The sequence below is a fragment of the Procambarus clarkii genome, chromosome 23 (genome assembly GCF_040958095.1).
Source record: "Procambarus clarkii isolate CNS0578487 chromosome 23, FALCON_Pclarkii_2.0, whole genome shotgun sequence".
Taxonomy (NCBI): Eukaryota; Metazoa; Arthropoda; class Malacostraca; order Decapoda; family Cambaridae; genus Procambarus; species Procambarus clarkii.
In genome coordinates, this window is record NC_091172.1 from 44494266 (window position 1) to 44515527 (window position 21262).

The 21262-nt window shown below is 40.5% G+C and overlaps 1 protein-coding gene across 1 annotated transcript; it reads right to left on the bottom strand.

The window, feature by feature from the left end:
* Nucleotides 1–8111: 8111 nt before the first annotated feature.
* LOC138367844 (uncharacterized) lies at nucleotides 8112–11541 on the bottom strand. Its single transcript, XM_069329825.1, has 3 exons — nucleotides 11456–11541; nucleotides 8775–8985; nucleotides 8112–8636 (listed from the first exon to the last, which is right to left on the bottom strand). The coding sequence occupies exons 1-3, from the start codon at nucleotides 11539–11541 to the stop codon at nucleotides 8112–8114; spliced, it is 822 nt and encodes a 273-aa protein (XP_069185926.1).
* Nucleotides 11542–21262: the final 9721 nt, after the last annotated feature.

Genomic DNA, 21262 nt, shown 5'->3' on the forward strand with positions numbered 1-21262 from the left:
CAGTTTAGTCTTATCCTTGACTAGATATGGACTCCATGCTGGGGCTGCATACTCCAGGATTGGCCTGACATATGTGGTATACAAAGTTCTGAATGATTCTTTACACAACTTTCTAATTCCGTTCGTATGTTGGCCAGCCTGGCATATGCCGCTGATGTTATCCGCTTGATATGTGCTGCAGGAGACAGGTCTGACATGATATCAACCCCCAAGACTTTTTCCTTCTCTGACTCCTGAAGAATTTCCTCTCCCAGATGATACCTTGTATCTGGCCTCCTGCTCCCTACACCTATCTTCATTACATTACATTTGGTTGGGTTAAACTCTAACAACCATTTGTTCGACCATTCCTTCAGCTTGTCTAGGTCTTCTTGAAGCCTCAAACTGTCCTCTTCTGTTTTAATCCTTCTCATAATTTTAGCATCGTCCGCAAACATTGAGAGAAATGAATCGATACCCTCTGGGAGATCATTTACATATATCAGAAACAAGATAGGACCGAGTACAGAGCCCTGTGGGACTCCACTGCTGACTTCACGCCAATCGGAGGTCTCACCCCTCACCGTAACTCTCTGCTTCCTATTGCTTAGATACTCCCTTATCCACTGGAGCACCTTACCAGCTACACCTACCTGTCTCTCCAGCTTATGTACCAGCCTCTTTTGCGGTACTGTGTCAAAGGCTTTCCGACAATCCAAGGAAATGCAGTCCACCCAGCCCTCTCTTTCTTGCCTAATCTTTGTCACCTGATCGTAGAATTCTATCAAGCCTGTAAGGCAAGATTTACCCTCCCTGAACCCATGTTGGCGATTTGTCACAAAGTCCCTTCTCTCCAGATGTGTTACCAGGTTTTTTCTTACGATCATCTCCATCACCTTGCATGGTATAGAAGTCAAGGACACTGGCCTGTAGTTCAGTGCCTCTTGCCTGTCGCCCTTTTTGTATATAGGGACCACATTGGCCGTCTTCCATATTTCTGGTAGGTCTCCCGTCTCCACTGACTTACTATACACTACTGAGAGTGGCAAGCAAAGTGCCTCTGCACACTCTTTCAGTATCCATGGTGAAATCCCATCTGGACCAACAGCCTTTCTAACATCCAGCAGGTGTCTCTTGACCTCCTCTCTTGTAATTTCGAACTCTTCCAAGGCCGCCTGGTTTACCTCCCTTTCACCTAGCACAGTGACCTCACCTTGCTCTATTGTGAAGACCTCCTGGAACCTCTTGTTGAGTTCTTCACACACCTCTCTGTCATTCTCTGTATACCTGTCCTCGCCTGTTCGAAGTTTCAATACCTGTTCTTTCACTGTTGTTTTCCTTCTGATGTGACTGTGGAGTAGCTTTGGTTCGGTCTTGGCTTTGTTTGCTATATCATTTTCAAAACTTTTCTCTGCTTCTCTTCTCACCCTGACGTACTCATTCCTGGTTCTCTGGTATCTCTCTCTGCTTTCTGGTGTTCTATTCCGGAATTTCCTCCATGCCCTTTTGTTAAGTTTCTTCGCTTCCATACATGCCCTATTATACCATGGATTCTTCTGTTGCTTCTCGGATTTTTCCCTTTGGGCTGGGATGAACCTGTTTACTGCCTCCTGACACTTTTGGGTAACATAGTCCATCATACGCTGTACAGACTTATCTCTGAGGTCTGTGTCCCAAGGTATTTCACTTAGGAAACTTCTCATCTGTTCATAATTTCCCTTTCGGTATGCCAGCCTTTTGATTCCTAGTTCTTTTTTGGGGGAGATAAGTCCTAGCTCTATCAGGTACTCAAAGTTCAATACACTGTGGTCACTCATTCCCAAGGGCGCTTCCATCTTAACTTCCCTTATATCCCACTCATTTAGGGTAAATATCAAATCAAGCATTGCTGGTTCATCTTCTCCTCTCATTCTTGTTTGTTCTTTGATGTGCTGGCTTAGAAAGTTTCTTGTTGCCACGTCTAGCAGCTTAGCCCTCCATGTTTCTGGTCCTCCATGCGGGTCTCTGTTCTTCCAGTCTATCTTCCCATGGTTGAAGTCTCCCATAATTAGTAGTCCAGATCCATTCCTGCTAGCAACAGAAGCTGCTCTTTCTATTATGTTAATGGTGGCCATGTTGTTTCTATCATATTCCTGTCTAGGTCTTCTGTCATTTGGTGGTGGATTATATATGACTACGACTATAATTTTTTCCCTCCATTTGTTACGGTACCTGCTATGTAGTCACTGAAACCTTCACAGCCCTGAATATCCATCTCCTCAAATCCCAGCCTTTTCTTACCAGCAGAGCTACGCCACTCCCACCTCTTCCTTCCCTCTCTTTCCTCATAACATAATAGTCCTGTGGGAACACTGCATTTGTTATCGTTTTCGTGATCTTTGTTTCTGTGAGGGCTATTATGTCTGGGTTTTCCTCTAGTACCCGTTCTCCAAGCTCATTTGCTTTATTTGTAATTCCATCTTTGTTAGTGTACATCGCTTTGAGGCTCACTTTCTTCTGTCCCTTCTCAAATCTCCTCCTTGGTGAGTGTTCTGCTGGTGGGGGAGGCTGTTCCAGGGGTGTGAAGACCTGTGAGGTGGATAACAGGGTCTCAGAGGATACTGGGATGAGGGGTGGGGGATCCAGTGAAGGGGGAGGGACAGGGAGGGTATGGGGTGAAAGAGGAGGGAGGACGGGAAGGAAAGGGGGGGGAGGGAGGACTCGGGAGGAGGGGAGGGGTAGAAGGGTGGGGATTGGGTGTGGGTGGAGGGAGATTTGGCTGAACATTTGAATGGGGGCAGGGAGGGTTTGGGGTAGGGAGGTTTTCCTATGCAGAGGAGGGAGGCGGGGTTGTCCTCCCTTCTGGTGTTACTGGGTAGCTGGTTGTGGGTTCCCCCCTCGCTTCTGGGGGTGTTGTGTTGGGAGCTGTGACTTCCTGGTTTTCCCCTCTTGCCCTGCGCCTCTTCCTTGCTTCTGCCGCCACGGCTCTCTCCTCCCTTGTCATGTCTCTCTGGAGGAATACATTTTTGCATTTTCCCACGATTTTCAGGGAGCTCCTCCTTGATAGGATCTTCTCCTTTGTGCTCTCGTTTGCAAACACTATCTTTATCATTCGGTATCGGTCTTTGTTGTACCAACCTAGCCTGAAAACCTTTTCAATGCTATGCTCAGCCCCTTCCATGTCTAGTGCCTTTAGTACTTCATTCCCTGCTGCTTTGTCCTTGTCATTCCACTCTGTCCTATTAGAGCCTTCCTGCTCTTTAATACCCACAGCAACCACTGATCTGTTCCTTTCCAGCAGTTGGCTAGTGGAGCGTGCCGCCTCCTGTGAGGTTGCCGCTTTCATGGCCACCTCCATCACTGCAGTCAAAACTTCAGAGTTATTTTTTTTTAGTATTTCCGCAAATGTTGCTTTTATTGTGGCATTCTCATCCAAAAAACTATTACCACCTTCTCCCTGGATGGTTTTCTGATTCTCAGCCTCGATACCATTCTCTTTGAGGGCTCTAATCTCCTCCTTTGCTGCTGTCAGCTCTCTTTTCAGGCTGCTTATTTCGTTCTTCATTTCCTGCATAATTTCTTGCATCTCACTCTTGATGTCCTCCAGAAGCTGGGCAAACATATCCTTCATTTCGTTACCTTGGCTCTTCCCTGTTCCCCTGGTACCTCTGGCTGCCATGCTTGACCCTGTTCCTATAGTTGTGCCGTGACAGGAATTGTCAGGAGGGCAGAGCGGGATGGGGGAGGGAGAGAGAGAGAGAGGAAGAGAGAGAGAGAGAGAGAGAGAGAGAAGGGAGTGATAAATGGAGAGAAAAATGGGTGGGTGGGGGGCTAAGACCCTTCCACTGAAGTGAGAAGAAAGTAGAAGGGGAGGGGGGAGGAGATGGAGAGAGAGGTGGGAGGAAGAGAGGGAGAGAGAGGAGAGGGAGAGAGATGGAGAGGGAGAGAGCGGGTGAGGGAGAGAACGGGTGAGGGAGAGAAGGGGGGAGGTGTGTGTGTATATATGTGTGTGTGTGTGTGTGTGTGTGTGTGTGTGTGTGTGTGTGTGTGTGTGTGTGTGTGTGTGTGTGTGTGGGCAGAGAGGGAGGGGGAAGGAAAGAGAGGGAGAGAGAGAGAGAGAGAGAAAGAGAGAGAGAGAAAGAGAGAGAGAGAGAGAGAGAGAGAGAGAGAGAGAGAGAGAGAGAGAGAGAGAGAGAGAGAGAGAGAGAGAGAGAGAGAGAGAGAGAGAGAGAGAGAGAGAGAGAGAGAGAGAGGGAGAGGGAGAGAAGGAGATAGTGGGAGAGATAGAGAGTGGGAGAGAGAGAGAGTGGGAGAGAGGGAGTGGGAGAGGGAGAGAGGGGGAGAGAGTGGGGAGGGGAAGAGTGTGTGTATTGGCGATGCGGGGGACTGGGGGTGGGGGGGGCGGAGATGGCGACCAGGTCAGGTCAGGTCAGATGGGGGGGTCAAGAGGGGGGGTGGGATAGTAAGGTCCTGATCCCAGGTGTTAATGCCTTTTCCCCTGACTGAACGATTGTGTGTGTGTGTGTGCGTGTGTGCGTGTGTGCGTGTGTATCTGTTTTAGCGTATGCACACTTGTGTGCATGTATACGTACGTGGGCGGGCATGCGTGTATGTGTCAAAATATCCCTTATGCGTTACCTCTGCCTAAATGAGCCACCCTGAGATTTTTAAATATAAATGATATCCTGAACAAGAATTTGATAATATTTTACCTCAATCTGTACACCTGATTAATTGACCAGAGAGGGGGTACATACCAGTCTCCTCCCGCTCACACAACCAGATGAGTAAGGACGATGTATGATGACGATGGTTATCCGTCGTTGTCTCCCACTAGGTGATTCACTAAGTGCTGGTAGATTGATGAGGTCGGTTGTTCTCTGTCTACACAAAGCTCTGGAGTCAGTTACTGTATCGTTGTGTGACAGTTCACTAATTCACTGTACCACTGATCACAGTCACCACTCAACAACACAATCAGGTAGTTCCACGGCGGGGTGGAATGTGTATGTCAGTAGCTGTAGCTGAGAGAACACTTACCCTGACACACCCCAGATACCTCATACCTCCAATGAAAAATCAAATATACAAATTTCAGCTGTAGTGATGAGTTGATGCTGCTAAAACTAATGAAGACCTGCAGTTGTTTCAACCAAGAAATTGTCAAAAATAAACTACCTAACAAATAAAGCTAGGGCTATCATACTTATGTATGACATGTAACTCTACGAAACTTCTGGATGTTCAGGCACAACAAGGTAACAAAAAGTTGTTGGATCTCTTCGGATGCATAAAATATAAATCTAATAGGAAACATACAATGAAAAAACTGTGCATTAATAGATACTCTACAAAATGTAGTTTGGCACAAACTTTGGGAGTTCCGGAGGGAGAGATCCGGGCAGAACTTCAGCAGGCCGTACACAGCCTCTATGCTGCCAGCTTCCACTGCCACGTGAAGAGCTGTATTTCCTGCCGGGAGAGAAAAAATAGCATGAAAGTAACTGTTAGTGGAAACAAATTTTGCATTTCTCTGAGGCTATTCACCAGTTTTTTTTAACGTGCTATAATTAATTTAACAATTATTGTAATAATAATAACCTTAGTAACGATACTTGTTACGGTATTGGGGAATTGAATTGTTTGTGAGTGCTCGAGAAAATATAAATAGAATCTAAAACGGAAAGAAATTATTTATTCTAATGAAAAAAAATCCTATCACAAATGGAACGACATGAAAGAGTCGTTTAAAAAAAAAAATGTCGTCTATTTCTTTACCAGCCCCATTTGTGACTGTTAGCTGTGTAATGCTCAATATTTTGGCAAGTCCCAAATATTAGAAGATTGAACTAATTAAATAGATATATCATAAGAGCAAGGAGACTGCCAACTTGCTCATGAGGAGCTCTCCTGAAACCAAACAAAACTCCTTGAAAGAGACCAATATTTTATGCCTTCACAGGACCACTTTGAGACTGTCAGCTCTAACGAATTCAATATATTGGAAAAGCAACAACATCCCTTTTAAAACGCCTAACACTGTACAAGCAGCAAGGACCTATTGAAGAACATATACTCACTAAACATAACCAGACCATCACCAGAGATATACTCACTAAACATAACCAGACCATCACCAGAGATATACTCACTAAACATAACCAGACCATCACCAGAGATATACTTACTAAACATAACCAGACCATCACCAGAGATATACTCACTAAACATAACCAGACCATCACCAGAGATATACTCACTAAACATAACCAGACCATCACCAGAGATATACTTACTAAACATAACCAGACCATCACCAGAGATATACTCACTAAACATAACCAGACCATCACCAGAGATATACTTACTAAACATAACCAGACCATCACCAGAGATATACTCACTAAACATAACCAGACCATCACCAGAGATATACTCACTAAACATAACCAGACCATCACCAGAGATATACTCACTAAACATAACCAGACCATCACCAGAGATATACTCACTAAACATAACCAGACCATCACCAGAGATATACTCACTAAACATAACCAGACCATCACCAGAGATATACTCACTAAACATAACCAGACCATCACCAGAGATATACTCACTAAACATAACCAGACCATCACCAGAGATATACTCACTAAACATAACCAGACCATCACCAGAGATATACTCACTAAACATAACCAGACCATCACCAGAGATATACTCACTAAACATAACCAGACCATCACCAGAGATATACTCACAAACAACACCAAAATAATCGTCAGCAACAACAGACTGGACAACGGCGAGGCATTATACATAAAGCAAACCAAGCAACACATCGATTGCCAACTAGCACCAAATTACACTCCTGTGGGGAAGTTTTATTAATTTTATTAATTTCATTTAATTCAACAATGTAAAATTGTGAAATTAAACTAATTAAACATTTATTTCATAAAAGCTTAGTGAAATCTTAGTGGACTGAATTTTTTAAATTTCACACATATTGATCCACACAGACTATGGGTGTTTTATATTTAAATTCAACTAAACTAAATTAAATCAGTTAGTTAAACTAATTAAATAATTCAGGTTATTTAAATTGTATAAGTGAATTGATTTAGTAATTATATGGAGCAACAGCTTATCTGTCTCAGAGGCTGTTGGTCCAGTCTGAACACGTATGAGTCCCACAGGCTGGTTACTTCCACATAGACTATGTGGCTTGTGGCGTCACTTCCATGCCGCAATATGTCTAAGTTTAGAAACCTTTAACTCACTGTTTAAATGTAGTTCCAACCTCAGCCTGCCAGAATGTTACATTGTAAAAAATGCATGCAACATTTACAGACATATGAATTATGTTAAATACCACAATTTATTTGTGGAAAAGTCTTAGCCATTGTGGTCGGCTGCCGGTCATACCTCTAACCATGAACTACACTTGTAATGTTGTTGTTGTTAAAGATTCGCTACCTGGAAAAAAATGTTCCATGTAACACGGGCTATGGTGAGCCCGCAGTGCCTTTACACCTGTAAGAAAATGAATGGCCACTCTAATCTTTGTGCTAGAACAGGAAACGAGATACTTCCCGATAATTGACGATGTCGCTGTGAAGTATAACTTTAAAATATCACGTGATTTTACGAGAACTCAGGGAACAAACACAGCGTGTGACTCGTCTTGGCAAATAATATGGCTGCTCTCTCAATCCTCCCTCACTCGTTTTGTTTGAGAGATAATTTATACTTTTAGGGAAGGAGTGATATTGATTTTGTATTTATTGCTATATATTTTAGTTAAATATATGTAATGAAAATAAGCATCAATCAGTTTTCAGACTGTATGAATAATATTTGTAAATAGACCCATATTCGAATTATTACATATAATTTTGGTGACATCACAGTTCATATGCTTTCATAATGAATATATATAAATTAATTACATCCTCCTATTTAGGAGAAATTTAACTTCAAATTTATTTTAATAATTTTATGAAACAGAAAATATATTTTCCTGGATTATATGTAATTAAATAATAATTAAATAAATTTTAATAATCTAGGAGGGGGAAATTACCACATAATTCTGGGAGGGAGAATACATGTATTATGCCACTATTTAGGACTCGCTGAACACTTTATTACTCTTCATCTGAATTATTCAAATATTGTTTTAATTTTAATGTGCACTTGTGTGTGGCATTACATACAGGATGGATGTCCCTTATTATAGTTGAGAGTTGTGTAGGTCTCTTCATGACTTCTTCTCCAGCCAACTCCAATAGTGCTAACTTTTCTACTGACATGAGGCTAGTGGTTGCTTTGTACTTCACTTTAACTATCTTCAAGATTCCTTGGCTATCTGGATGAACAGAGACAATACGGTCTATAGGCCACTCTGAGCATGTGCTCTCGCTGTCCACCAGAACAACATCGACAGGTTGTAACTGTATTATGTTACAGGGGTTGGTAGCCCCATAGTAATAATCATGCAGAGCAGGTAAATACTCCAGATCCCAAACTTCATTCCACCGACTGATTATTCGCAACAGATCTTTATGACGCTGAACAAAGTCGCTCTCCCCAATGTATGAAGGATCTCTTGGGTCCTCATCAGTGAGGGTCGCAAAAAGGTTGAGAGGTCTCCATACATCAAATGAGATGGACTATGTGACTCATGTTGTGAGATGTCATCAGAAAGGTAAGTCAGCGGTCGGTTATTGCCTCTGGATTCAATTTCTGTGACAACGGTGTGGAGTTCTAGTTTTTTACCATTGCAAGGTTTTCCTTATACATCATTTCACTGTCCCAACAATTCTCTCAATCAACACTCCATGCCACGTTGCTCTGGGTGGTACAAATTTCCAGTAGCACTGCCGTTCATTCAGGGTAGTGCGAACAACTGGGTGGTCCCAGATCTCACTCAGGTATGTTTCATAAGCCACCAGATTGGACCCGTTGACAGATATCATCAAATTAGGGCAAGATCTGCGTGCAGAAAAACCTGTGGAAAACCTGGATAAATGGTGGCACAAGTATAAAGGCAAATGTAGGCCTTAACAGGGATTTTATCCCTGGTGCCAGTTAGGGTTATAGCACCTATGAAGTGAACTCCTGTGGCCTCGAAAAGACGAAAGTGCACTACTCGTTCCTTAGGGAAAGGTGGGGGTCCTGGGTATGGAAATACCCGAGTATCGTACCTCCGGCAGGAAATACAGAATTTAAGTATTGACAAGCAGTCTGGCGACTTTGCGGAAGCCAGTACTAATGTCACAAAAAGGTTAGAATATCTAGTACCCCCTCCCCCCTCCCCCCCATGAACAGTGCAGTGTTCGGGAATGTAAAGTACAAGCAATCTGCTTTTCCAGTGATTCTGCATGAGGAAACAAGAATGCTTTACTTCAAGATCAACATCTTCGTGCTGTAATTTGTGAGAAGTCCTTGTGAAACGCTTTTAGGCATCAGATCATAAATGAAAGAAGGAGAAAATGAACTTTGGAGAGTTAATTTTTCAGTTACCCCCGACAGTGAAGAAAAACGTAAGAAATATTGTGAAGATTCTTGTTACAATTATTAATCTTAGTCATATTCAACAATATATATATATATATATATATATATATATATATATATATATATATATATATATATATATATATATATATATATATATATATATATATATATATATATATATATATATATATATATATATATATATATATATATATATATATATATATATATATATATATATATATATATATATATATATATATATATATATATATATATATATATATATATATATATATATATATATATATATATATATATGTCGTACCTAGTAGCCAGAACGCACTTCTCGGCCTAATATGCAAGGCCCGATTTGCCTAATAAGCCAAGTTTTCATGAATTAATTGTTTTTCGACTACCTAACCTACCTAACTTAACCTAACCTAACTTTTTCGGCTACCTAACCTAACCTAACCTATAGAGATAGGTTAGGTTAGGTAGGGTTGGTCAGGTTCGGTCATATATCTACGTTAATTTTAACTCCAAATAAAAAAAAATTGACCACATACATAATGAAATGGGTAGCTTTATCATTTCATAAGAAAAAAATTAGAGAAAATATATTAATTCAGGAAAACTTGGCTTATTAGGTAAATCGAGCCTTGCATAGTAGGCTGAGAAGTGAGTTCTGGCTACTAGGAACGACATATAAATATATATATATATATATATATATATATATATATATATATATATATATATATATATATATATATATATATATATATATATATATATATATATATATATATATATATATATATATATATATATATATATATATATATTTATGTCATACCTAGTAGCCAGAACGCACTTCTCAGCCTACTATGCAAGGCCCGATTTGCCTAATAGGCCGAGTGATTTTCTTTATTTTCAATAAAATGTTTCCTATTGGTTTATTTTAAATATTATTATTAAATTATATTAGGAACATAAATTATTGATTTAGTTATGTTAGAAAGAAACAAAAGAGAAAGCGCACGTTTTTAATATGTTTAATATGTTTAATTTTACAATGCTTGTGGAAATACAATATTTTTTGTTGTTCAATTGTCTGTGGAGATATAGAGATTGTCTGGTTTGCCGACTCTAGAACACGCAAAATATAATTGTCCATGTGAGAAGCTATCCGTGTCTAGATATAAACTGCACAATTCTAAAGATTGGCCCTGAGCTTTGTTGATGGTGATTGCAAACGCCAATCGAATTGGAAATTACGATCTCTTAACTGAAATGGCATATCTGTAGGAATCAGAGAAATGCGAGGAATAAGGACATCTCTACTTTTGAAAAGTCCTGCTGTCAAGATTGTTGCTTCTACGCTGTCGAATCAGCGACGATTAATCGTGGCTGATTAATTTTTTTACTGCAAGCCGCGTCGCGTTGCAAAGTTATGGCTGTTTGATATTTTGCAACATGATAATTGGCACTCAGATTTTTAATTGACATACGTGTGATGGTATCCCTGGCAGATCGAATGAATTACAAAATTCTGTTGGATAATTAACCGCTTCATCTGCTTCCTCAACAGTATCGACGGACTTGTATGTCACTGCCTCGCTTTGGATGTTAGACTGAATAATATTGTTAAGTTCGTGTGCCGGATGCTTTGGAAATGTTGCACGTGGGAGTTTCAATGAATTGCATGTTCAATGGCAATTTCAAAGTCGAGGTAGCAGTTCTTCCACCTAGTAGCAAAGTTGCAATTTTTCCGGACGATGCAAGAGATAAGGCTATGCCATTTTGGGATCGAAATACTGCCAGAATGAATCTAATTAGGAAGGTTTTACCAGTTCTTCCTGGCGCATCTAAGATTTCTGTAAGCCCGATATTGACATTTAGAATTATTTGATTGTAAATGCCTTTTCGCTCAAGTGTTAGATTAGGAATATTTGATTGCACATACGACAACAGATCATCCGTGTTGTAACCTTGTTCACGACGCAATCCTACATCAAACGAAGCTGCAGCAAATCGATTCGGTGACGGCATTTCCAATTGATTGAGAACTTTGTTCGCGATTTCTAAGAACAGATCTTCAATCATTATCAACGCTTCGATGTAGATTTCTGCTGTGAAATCCATGTTCATATTTGAATTTTCCTTACGTATTCGACGGACAATATCTTGTGTGCGATTTATATTTCTCCCATAACTCTGTTGGAGATGAAGGAGAGCCAGTGGTCAATATGATTGCAAACAATGCACGAATTTGATTTGAATATGACGTGTTAGACGCGTCATTAATGCATACACCCTAGTGTCGGTCGTTCTCCAATTAATTTAGAGCTTGACATTCACTATGGAAAGTGCCATGTGTAACGCCGTTGACATATCTGAATTGCTGGAAGACGTTGATCCAGGCACATTTACCAACAGCATGCAAAGAAAGGAACATTCGCCTTGATTGGGATGCACAGTGGATGTCTGCCTATCGTAGTTTATTTGAATATGCCAAGTTGTCCGTCGACTCGGTCTCCTCGTTTGCCTCATTCAAATGATTTTCTACTGGCATTCCACGTGTAATACGTATGTACTTCCGAATACAGCAGTGTTTTTGGAAACGCGTCATTTTGACAACGTGAAGAAGGCCGACCAAGGCCAACGTGAAGGATGTTGTAGCCGGTGGATTCACAGCTGTTTATTGCAAAATTTCAGCTGTGAAATAAATGTGTTTTTCATTTTCTTGTTTTCAAAACAAAACCAAAAATATACTAACGAAATATTTCAATTCAAACATAGATCAATTCAGACAGAGCTCAATTTTACCACCAATTGCAATGAAAAATAAGAACAGTTAAAAAAACGAAATGAATAACAATGAAAAAAGAAACAAATAAACTATACTCACGAAATGAACACTATGGTAAACAACGCAGCTCAATTTCAGCGCAGTCACACAAAATAAATCAAAATGAAAATAAATCAAAATCTATGAAAAATCAATTTATCAATGCAATCGGAATCATTGAAATTAAATCATAATGTATTTTGAATAGCATGTGTTGCTCTTACGTGCAACAGATGGCACTGTTTTCCCCAAAAAGCACATTTTTACCTGTCACAGGTGTGGCATCTAAATAGTAGGTACATAAAAACATGCACGTATTCGAAAGGAAGGTTGTGTCAAAATTTCAAAGCAATCAGGGAAGAACTTTCGGAGATTACAGCATGTGTTCCTCTTTCGTCCCATAGATGGGACTGTTTTAAAAAAACTCATATTTGTTCCTATTAAAGGTGAGGCATGTATATAGTAGGTATATAAAAACACTCGTCTATTTGAATGCAAAGTTTCGTAAAATTTTCAAAGCAATCGGTAAAGAGGTTTCGAACATTTCCCTCACATGAAACACACATTTAAATACAGTTTTCTAAAAAAAGCTTGTTTTTTTCCATTACAGACGTGACATCTATATAGTATGTATATAAAAACTCGATCGGATGCGAGTGGAACGTTGAGTGAAAATTGCAAAGCAATCGGAGAAGAACTTTCGGAGATTAGCGATTTTGAACAAACAAACATTTCCATTTATATATATATATATATATATATATATATATATATATATATATATATATATTTATATATATATATATATATATATATATATATATATATATTTATATATATATATATATATATATATATATATATATATATATATATATATATATATTTATATATATATATATATATATATATATATATATATATATATATATATTTATATATATGGCACAACTCTCCTAAACACGAGAGTGAAGTATACAACTTTAGAACACTTTCCCACCAGGAGACTCGAACCCTAGCCAGCACAGAAGCCTTCCAGCAACTGGAATAACAGGTACGCCTTAACCCACTCCACCACCTGCTCAGACCCTTAAAAGAGATGGTAATTTCGGAGTATTTATACACTCCAAAGACCACCATCTCCCAAGAGCACTAGAGCAAGTGAGGGGTCATTTTTACGTTTTTTCATCAAGTCCCTGTTAATATGGGAGAACACTGTGTCTAGACACAGTGTTCTGTGTCTAGACACAGAACACTGACATATATTATTAGTGTCTAGACATATATTATTAAATATGACCGAAAAAGTAAGATTAATAATTCTAACACAAATTTTCTCAATATTTCTTATGTTTCTTTTCACTGTCGATGGTAATTGAAAAATCAATTCTCCAAAATTCAATTTTATTTCTAGTCTAACACGACACTTGAACGCGTTTCATAATAACTTATTTCATTTTCAAAGACTTTAGTTTACACACACACACAACTATAACCTGCAAACACTAAACCGAGTTTAAACAGCTTTCATTTTATACCTGCATTTGGGTGAGGTGATATGTTACTACAGTTTTGGATGAGGTGAAAACAAACTTTCAACACAAGACAGAACACGAAACAATGGGTATAGATTGGGTAAGTTAATGAGAAGAATGGAAGTAACTGCAAGGGCCTATTGGCCCATATTTCTTGATGCTTCTATATTGGTGCGGAGTCTTGAAGTGGGTAGAATATAGTTGCGCATTAATTGGCTGTTGATTGCTGGTGTTGACTTCTTAATGTGTAGTGCCTCGCAAATATCAAGCCACCTGCTAACGCTGTATCTATCGATGATTTCCGTGTTTTTTGTTAAGACTTCTCTGGTGATGGTCTGATTGTGGGAAGAGATTATATGTTCCTTAATGGAGCCCTGTTGCTAATGCATCGTTAATCGCCTGGAAAGAGATGTTGTTGTCTTGCCTATATACTGAGTTCTTTGAGGCTTACAGTCCCCAAGTGGGCATTTGAAGGCATAGACGACATTGGTCTCTTTTAAAGCGTTCTGCTTTGTGTCTGGAGAGTTTCTCATGAGTAGGTTGACGGTTTTTTTGGTTTTATAGTAAATCGTCAATTCTATCTTCTGATTTTTGTCTGTAGGGATAACGTTTCTATTAACAATATCTTTCAGGACCCTTTCCTTTCAGCGCTAACAAGCTACCGCTAATCTTCCTGTAAGTTTCAATGTCTCCCATGCAAGTAAGTTAATGCTACCATTCGTTGAGACAGAGATCGATGTCTTTTTTACCACCTTTGAGACCCTAGCTAATCAATTTAGCTGGCCTGCTGACCAACGGTCTACCCTTCTCAGAGTGCATCTTACAGGTAGAGCTGCAGTTACTCTCAGTACCTTAGCGTCTGAGAATGACTACCAGACCCTGAAGCAAGCAGTGTTGGACGCCTACCTTCTCTCCACCGAAAGCTACCGACGAAAATTCCGTGATCATCTAAAGGCAAGTACCACCACCTTTCTAGAATTTGCCAATACCAAGAAAAGATATTTCATGAAATGGCTGGAAGCAGCACATGTCTCTACATTTGCAGAACTCATCAACCTCATGCTAGTTGAGGAATTCTTGAGACGTGTTCCCCCTTCCGTCCGTTTAAATCTAACAGATAAAGAAGAAACCGAATACATCAAATGTGCAGCTGACACCTACAGCCTCATCCACCGGCTGACACCAGAACCACCTTCCAGTAAGAAGTCTTGGTACAGTTACGATAAAGTGAGTACAGATCAAGCGAGCTCACAATTGTATTGTAAGTATTGCAAACTCTATGGACATACCATAGATAGATGTGTGAAGGCTCAATACAAGAGCAATGAATCTACTAAACCCAAACAGACTCCTCCTAAGTCCGGTAAGCCTGTAATGAATGTTGGTGTTCATGTTAATGATCTTTCTCTCTTCAGTAAACACCTGTATCCTGGAACTGTCTCTACCAACGGTACAGATTCGGAGGGAAGTTTCAAATTGAAGATCTTGAGGGACACAGCGGCTCTTCAGTCCATTATGTTGAAATCGGCTGTGTCTAACGTCGCCTACACCGGGGAATCCGTCCTTATCACTGACCTCACTGCTACCACTCCATATCCACTCGCCAGAGTCTACCTGGATTGTCCCTTCGTGACCGGTGAAGTCCAAGTCGCCATCAGGGAAAAGCCTTTTCCCGTGCCTGGAGTACAACTTCTCCTTGGCAACGACTTGGCAGAAGACCTGCAACCGACCAACCTGATCATCACGGACAAACCCCAGGTGTGTACTTCTGTAATGGATAATCCCATCTTTGAATATGTTCCAGCAGAGGTTCAAGAAAGTGATGAAGTTTCTCCTCCGGTTTTGGTGACCACCCATGCACAAGCTGCACGACCACAGCCAGCTGACTCTACCGCTACCGCTGTCCCTCAAGACCCTCAGAATCTACCTCCAAATCTTACCAAGTTGGAGTTCCGTAAGTTACAGAGGGAAGATCAATCATTAACAACATTATTCTTCCAGGCTGAGACTCAACCTGACAGTATCCCTGGGTTCTTCCTAGGGAATGAGTTGCTCTACCGCAGATACAGACCCAGCAAGCTGAGGGAGGACGACGATTGGGCCAATGTCGAACAACTAGTGATTCCCACCAGCATACGGCCCGATATTCTACACCTGACCCATGGAGCTCTTTCTCACTATGGTTTCAACAAAACCTACCACGGAATCAGACAAGACTACTACTGGGCAGGTATGGTAAAAGACGTAAAGCAATACGTACTACAGTGTCATGTATATCAGATGGCAGGTAAACCTAACATCTCTATTCCCCAGGCTCCACTAAAACCCATCCAGGTGCCTGCGGAACCTTTCCACAGACTCATCATAGACTGTGTTGGTCGTTGACCCCGGACCAGTTCTGGCAACGCATATATATTAACTATCATGTGTCCTGCCACCAGGTTTCCCATAGCAGTTCCAGTAAAGAACATTACGGCTGCTACTGTAGTGAAACACCTATTGAAGATCTTCACCCAGTATGGATTTCCAAGAGAGGTTCAAAGTGACTGTGGCACCAACTTCACCAGTGATCTCTTCAAGAAGACTCTGGAGGAGTTCAACTTTCACACAGGTACTGTCCAGCCCCCTATCATAATGCTTCACAGGGTTCTCTTGAACGTAGTCATCAGACTATTAAAGCACTCCTAATGAAATTCTGCAATGAGACTTTAAAGGACTGGGATAGACAACTTGATCTCATTATGTGCATTTTTCGAAGTCTCCCCAATGAGTCTCTAGGAGTATCTCCTTATGAGAAGCTCTACGGACGTAAGTGCCGTACTCCTCTCAAAGCTTTCAAGGACTCTCTACGTAATGCCACCTTCAGTGACCATCAGAATGTGCCTCAGTTTCTTCAAAACTTACAACACATTCTAGAGAGAGTACATAAATTTGCTAATGACAACCTACTGAAAGCCCAGGAGAGGATGAAGACTCATTTTGACCAAAACAGTAAATTAAGGAAATTTAAACCAGGAGACTTCGTGTTGGCATACCTTCCTATCCCAGGTTCTCCATTGAAAAACAAGTTTTCAGGACCTTACCGTATCAAGGAGTGCAGGAACAACAACTACGTTCTTGAGACTCCTGATAGGCGGCGGAAGACCCAGTTGTGCCACGTCAACCTCCTGAAGCAGTATCAAGGTATTCCCCCAACTGTGCTGATATCTGTCCCTACATCTAAAGGTCCATACCTCCACAGTGAAACCTTCCCTGCTTCTCCCGAAAGCATTAATACTGAATTGGTGCTTTCCAAATCGGAAATCCTACCTGATCTTCATCCCAAAATCCAGGACTATAATAGTGCTCCTTTGTCATGTTCTAATCCTATTGTCACCTCGCCAGATATCACGAAGCCTTTCATCCTCCATGTCGACGCCAGTTGTACCGGCATCGGGGGTGACCCAATGCAACAACGAGTCGAGAAGAATCTACCTGTTAGCGACCCCAGCTACAAGGAACGACAGCACAATCGACAGGGAGCTGCTCATCGTCCTGAACTTGCAGCCCTTCGAACCGTACCTGAAAAGTGCTCGGTCTACCACAATCTACTTGGACCACAACCCCCTACACATCCTGAAGCAAGCCCAATTCAACAATCGACGGCTTCTACAATGGGCTTGATATCTGCAGAATTTCAACCTGGAGACATCTACATCAAGGGGTCTGACATCATCATAGCAGACGCCCTCTCCAGAGTCAATGAGGTAGAGGCTGCTCCACCTACCACTCTACCTCCTGAAGACGTAACTTCACCGGAACCGCAGGCTTCGGGGGAGAGTTGTGGCGATAATCTCTTTCAAGAGAGATTGAGCCTGCTCTTCCCTACTTCAAGTTACGTCCAAAGATACAAGTATAAGATGCTACATTCAAGATACGTCACCAGTAGCACAAAACGTTTTGACCAGGAGGCAAAACGTACCCAATTCCCCCCACTCCACACACCCCCCATGCCGGCTCGTCATCAAACCAGCTAACTACCCTTCACCAGCTTGCCTGCCCCTGATTGGCGACTCGCCGACCGCGCACCTGCACTCCGCACCTCAGCGCCCTCTACCCGAGTCGACATCTGAGCCTGACCAACTATCAACTTCAGAAGATTCCTTGTGCTCTTAGCGTTGACATCTCTCTCTGGCATACTAGCTCATTAGCTCGTATATGAAGGGAGGTTTCAGCCATAGCCGATATTCTCAGCACCATTTTAACATTGTAATTTTGTGTTTCACATTGTCTTTGCAGTTCTTCATTATTTTCATTGAATTTTTAACTCCCCGAGATTTGTCTTTATTTTCATTTATGTTTAAAGTAAATATATTAAAGTTTCACTGTTCATACTTTGTGTTTTACGTGTTCCTCCCTCTAACTTACCACAGACAACAGGCAAGCAGTCAATATTTTTGTTTAAAGTGTGACCAGGCTTTGACACCTGCCATTGGAGGACTGCCGAACATCATCACTCCAACACTTTCCCGTCACAATATATATATATATATATATATATATATATATATATATATATATATATATATATATATATATATATATATATATATATATATATATATATATATATTTATAATATAATATAATATATGTTGCGACATCGTGTTGAGACGTTGATCCATTAGGAAAAGTTGGAGCATTTATCATGTACATTATGTCAAAAAAAGAGAGAGTGAAAACATCATTCCCTTAACCCTTACAAGATCCTGATTCTTTCATGGTTCGTACATGTTTTAGTAATTAACAACAATCACCCATTCTCAGATTAAACAGAGTAACACTCGCAACGAGCTCTCTGTGTGTGTGTGGATCCGCTGAGAGAGTGAGGGGCAGACATGACACTTCAAGCATGTCACACCACTCAAGTGTGGTAGATTAAACACTAGTCAGTTTAAGATTGTAACCATCTAGTCCAGTAACGGCGTCCAAGTGGCCTGTGTGAGTGACTGTGACTTAATGACACAAAAGTTTTTTGGGTGAGTACTCGTTATTATGGTGACTCAGTGATATGTGATTACTTTGTTATTTTATCTGTTTAAGTGATAGTTGATGATTAATTACAGTTTGTTTCTCAGTGACTAGAGTGTTAATATTATATTATTAAGAGCATGAATTACTGACTTAGTTATGTTAGTTCAGGTTAGGTTAGGTTAGGTAGGTTAGGTTTTGTCATATTTCTATGTTATTTTAACTCAAATTAAGAAAACTCAAAATCACATATAATATTATGGAAAGCTTTATCATTTCATAAAAAAAATAATGAAAATTTATAAATTAAGGAAAACTCGGCTTTAAGTTTTGTTATCAACATACATACAAAATTTATCCTGTTTGCCCATATTCAGTGTGCAAATTAAGCTTTCTTATTGTCCATTACATCAATATATGAATGGTGGTCCTCATCATTACTAAAAATACTGTTTAAACAGGAGAATAAGCTATTTATCCATATGGTATTTTCCACTGTGACTAAATATTTCAACTATGAAAATATTGTATTATGATCACTGTCTAAATTAAGGCCTTACATTCATCAAGAGTGATTTATTCCCACCGAATGAACTACTAGACGGCCCAAAGAAAGTTTAAAATTATAATAAAAGTGCACAAGGCACACCTGTGAGGTAAATGTAGTTTTAAAGTACTGGCAACGGGTGAATGGCCACACAAAATAGCACCGAGGATCAGAGGAAGAGGACGAGATTTCGTCGAGTGCTGTGGCACCGACTTAGTCGCTATACAATGAGAGGCAAAAGAGGGTAAAGCAGCTAGTCGCAGCCAATCAGCAGTAATGATGCAGTGACGTCATCAGCGAGCATCAAGACGGGACAACAGATTTGCGAATTGAATCACTGGTCTCACAGCTGAGGACAAGGGCAGACGTAGGCGCCAGCACTCCAGGAGAAGATCGCCAGTTTTGCGATAGTGTGGGAAGTTGAGCGTTACCAGAGGGAGCATTAAGAGTACTTTGACCATAACAGGAGAGGCTGACAACATTTTTGACAGGGTGGAAAAGCAAAAAGTGACAAGGTGGAGCGACTGTCGTTAGTGGAACCCAAGAGGGCACCCTTGGTCAGAATAGGGATATGATTACATCCCCTTCAGATGTTTGTGTATAATGCGAAGAGTGAGGATCGTCCGTCAAGTGTTTGAAGCAGTCCCGACGCAACCCATAAAGCAGTGGGTCGTGGCCATATATGTTGCTGTACAGAAGGAAATGAAGGTAAGAAGAGATTTATAGCATTCAACAGGACGACGGGTAAGTGTAGTGCCAAATACCCTTTTAGCACGAGAGCCAAACCAGTGATTGCTGCGATTATTTTATCAGACAATCCGAAATCACGTTAATCTCCAGTGACACTATATATGATAAATGTTGACACAACCAGTGGAGACAGTGGACATGTTGGCATAGAAGGTGGAGGTCCCGCGGGGCAACGTACTCTTATGAGAATACATCACATTTGGCGGTAGTGGAGCAGCCTGAGGATACAGCTCTTACTACTATGATAGGAACGAGAGTACTTGAAGACTTCATTGGAGAGGAGCCTTAGTGAGTGAGTGCGACGTCAAGGTTATTATTAGTGAGAGACAGGAGGCTAAGAACATGGCCGATGTCACAAATCAGCTGTTGGAGGAATGAAGTGATCAGGGCAGCTGCGGCAACAGCGAGGCAGCTTGACCTAAGTAAAGCTCACCGCTTCTGCTGAGGATAACTCAATTTATTTGGCACTGGACATAGAGGTGTCTGCCTCGATTTAAATAGCAATGTGAGTTAGTGAACATGACTGCCACAGGTAATCACTATCTTAACACCTCACGTTTTACCTAACAAACGTAAGGTAAAATACAAATTTTACCTGAAAATTTATATTTTCGTATTACTGTTTAGTGCAGAATACTTTATTCATTAATTGTTATTAGCACAGCATTCTTCACATGCTATCAAACCTGTGTTGACACGACCACAACTTTTCACATGCAAAGATTTACAATCACATGAAGCTTATTAGCGGCTCCCAAGCTCTTGCTCTACTGGTTGAAACTTGTTACCTCCACTTAACACATGGTTTACTCCCATGCTTATATTGTCCCACATTTCCCACACCCCAAATACTAGCCCCTAGTACGATGAGATAAATTTATTGTGCTAGGAAATTAAATTGACTAACATTACTACCAAGAAGCATAGTGCCGCCATATTCTTCCTATTATTCATGGCCACGATTGCATCAGCCACCCAGTTCCTATGAGAACAAACTATTTTTATAAATCGAATTAAATCCAGTTTATTCTTTGTTTAAATTACTAGGTAATTTAGACCGGAAATTGATTTAATTCATTA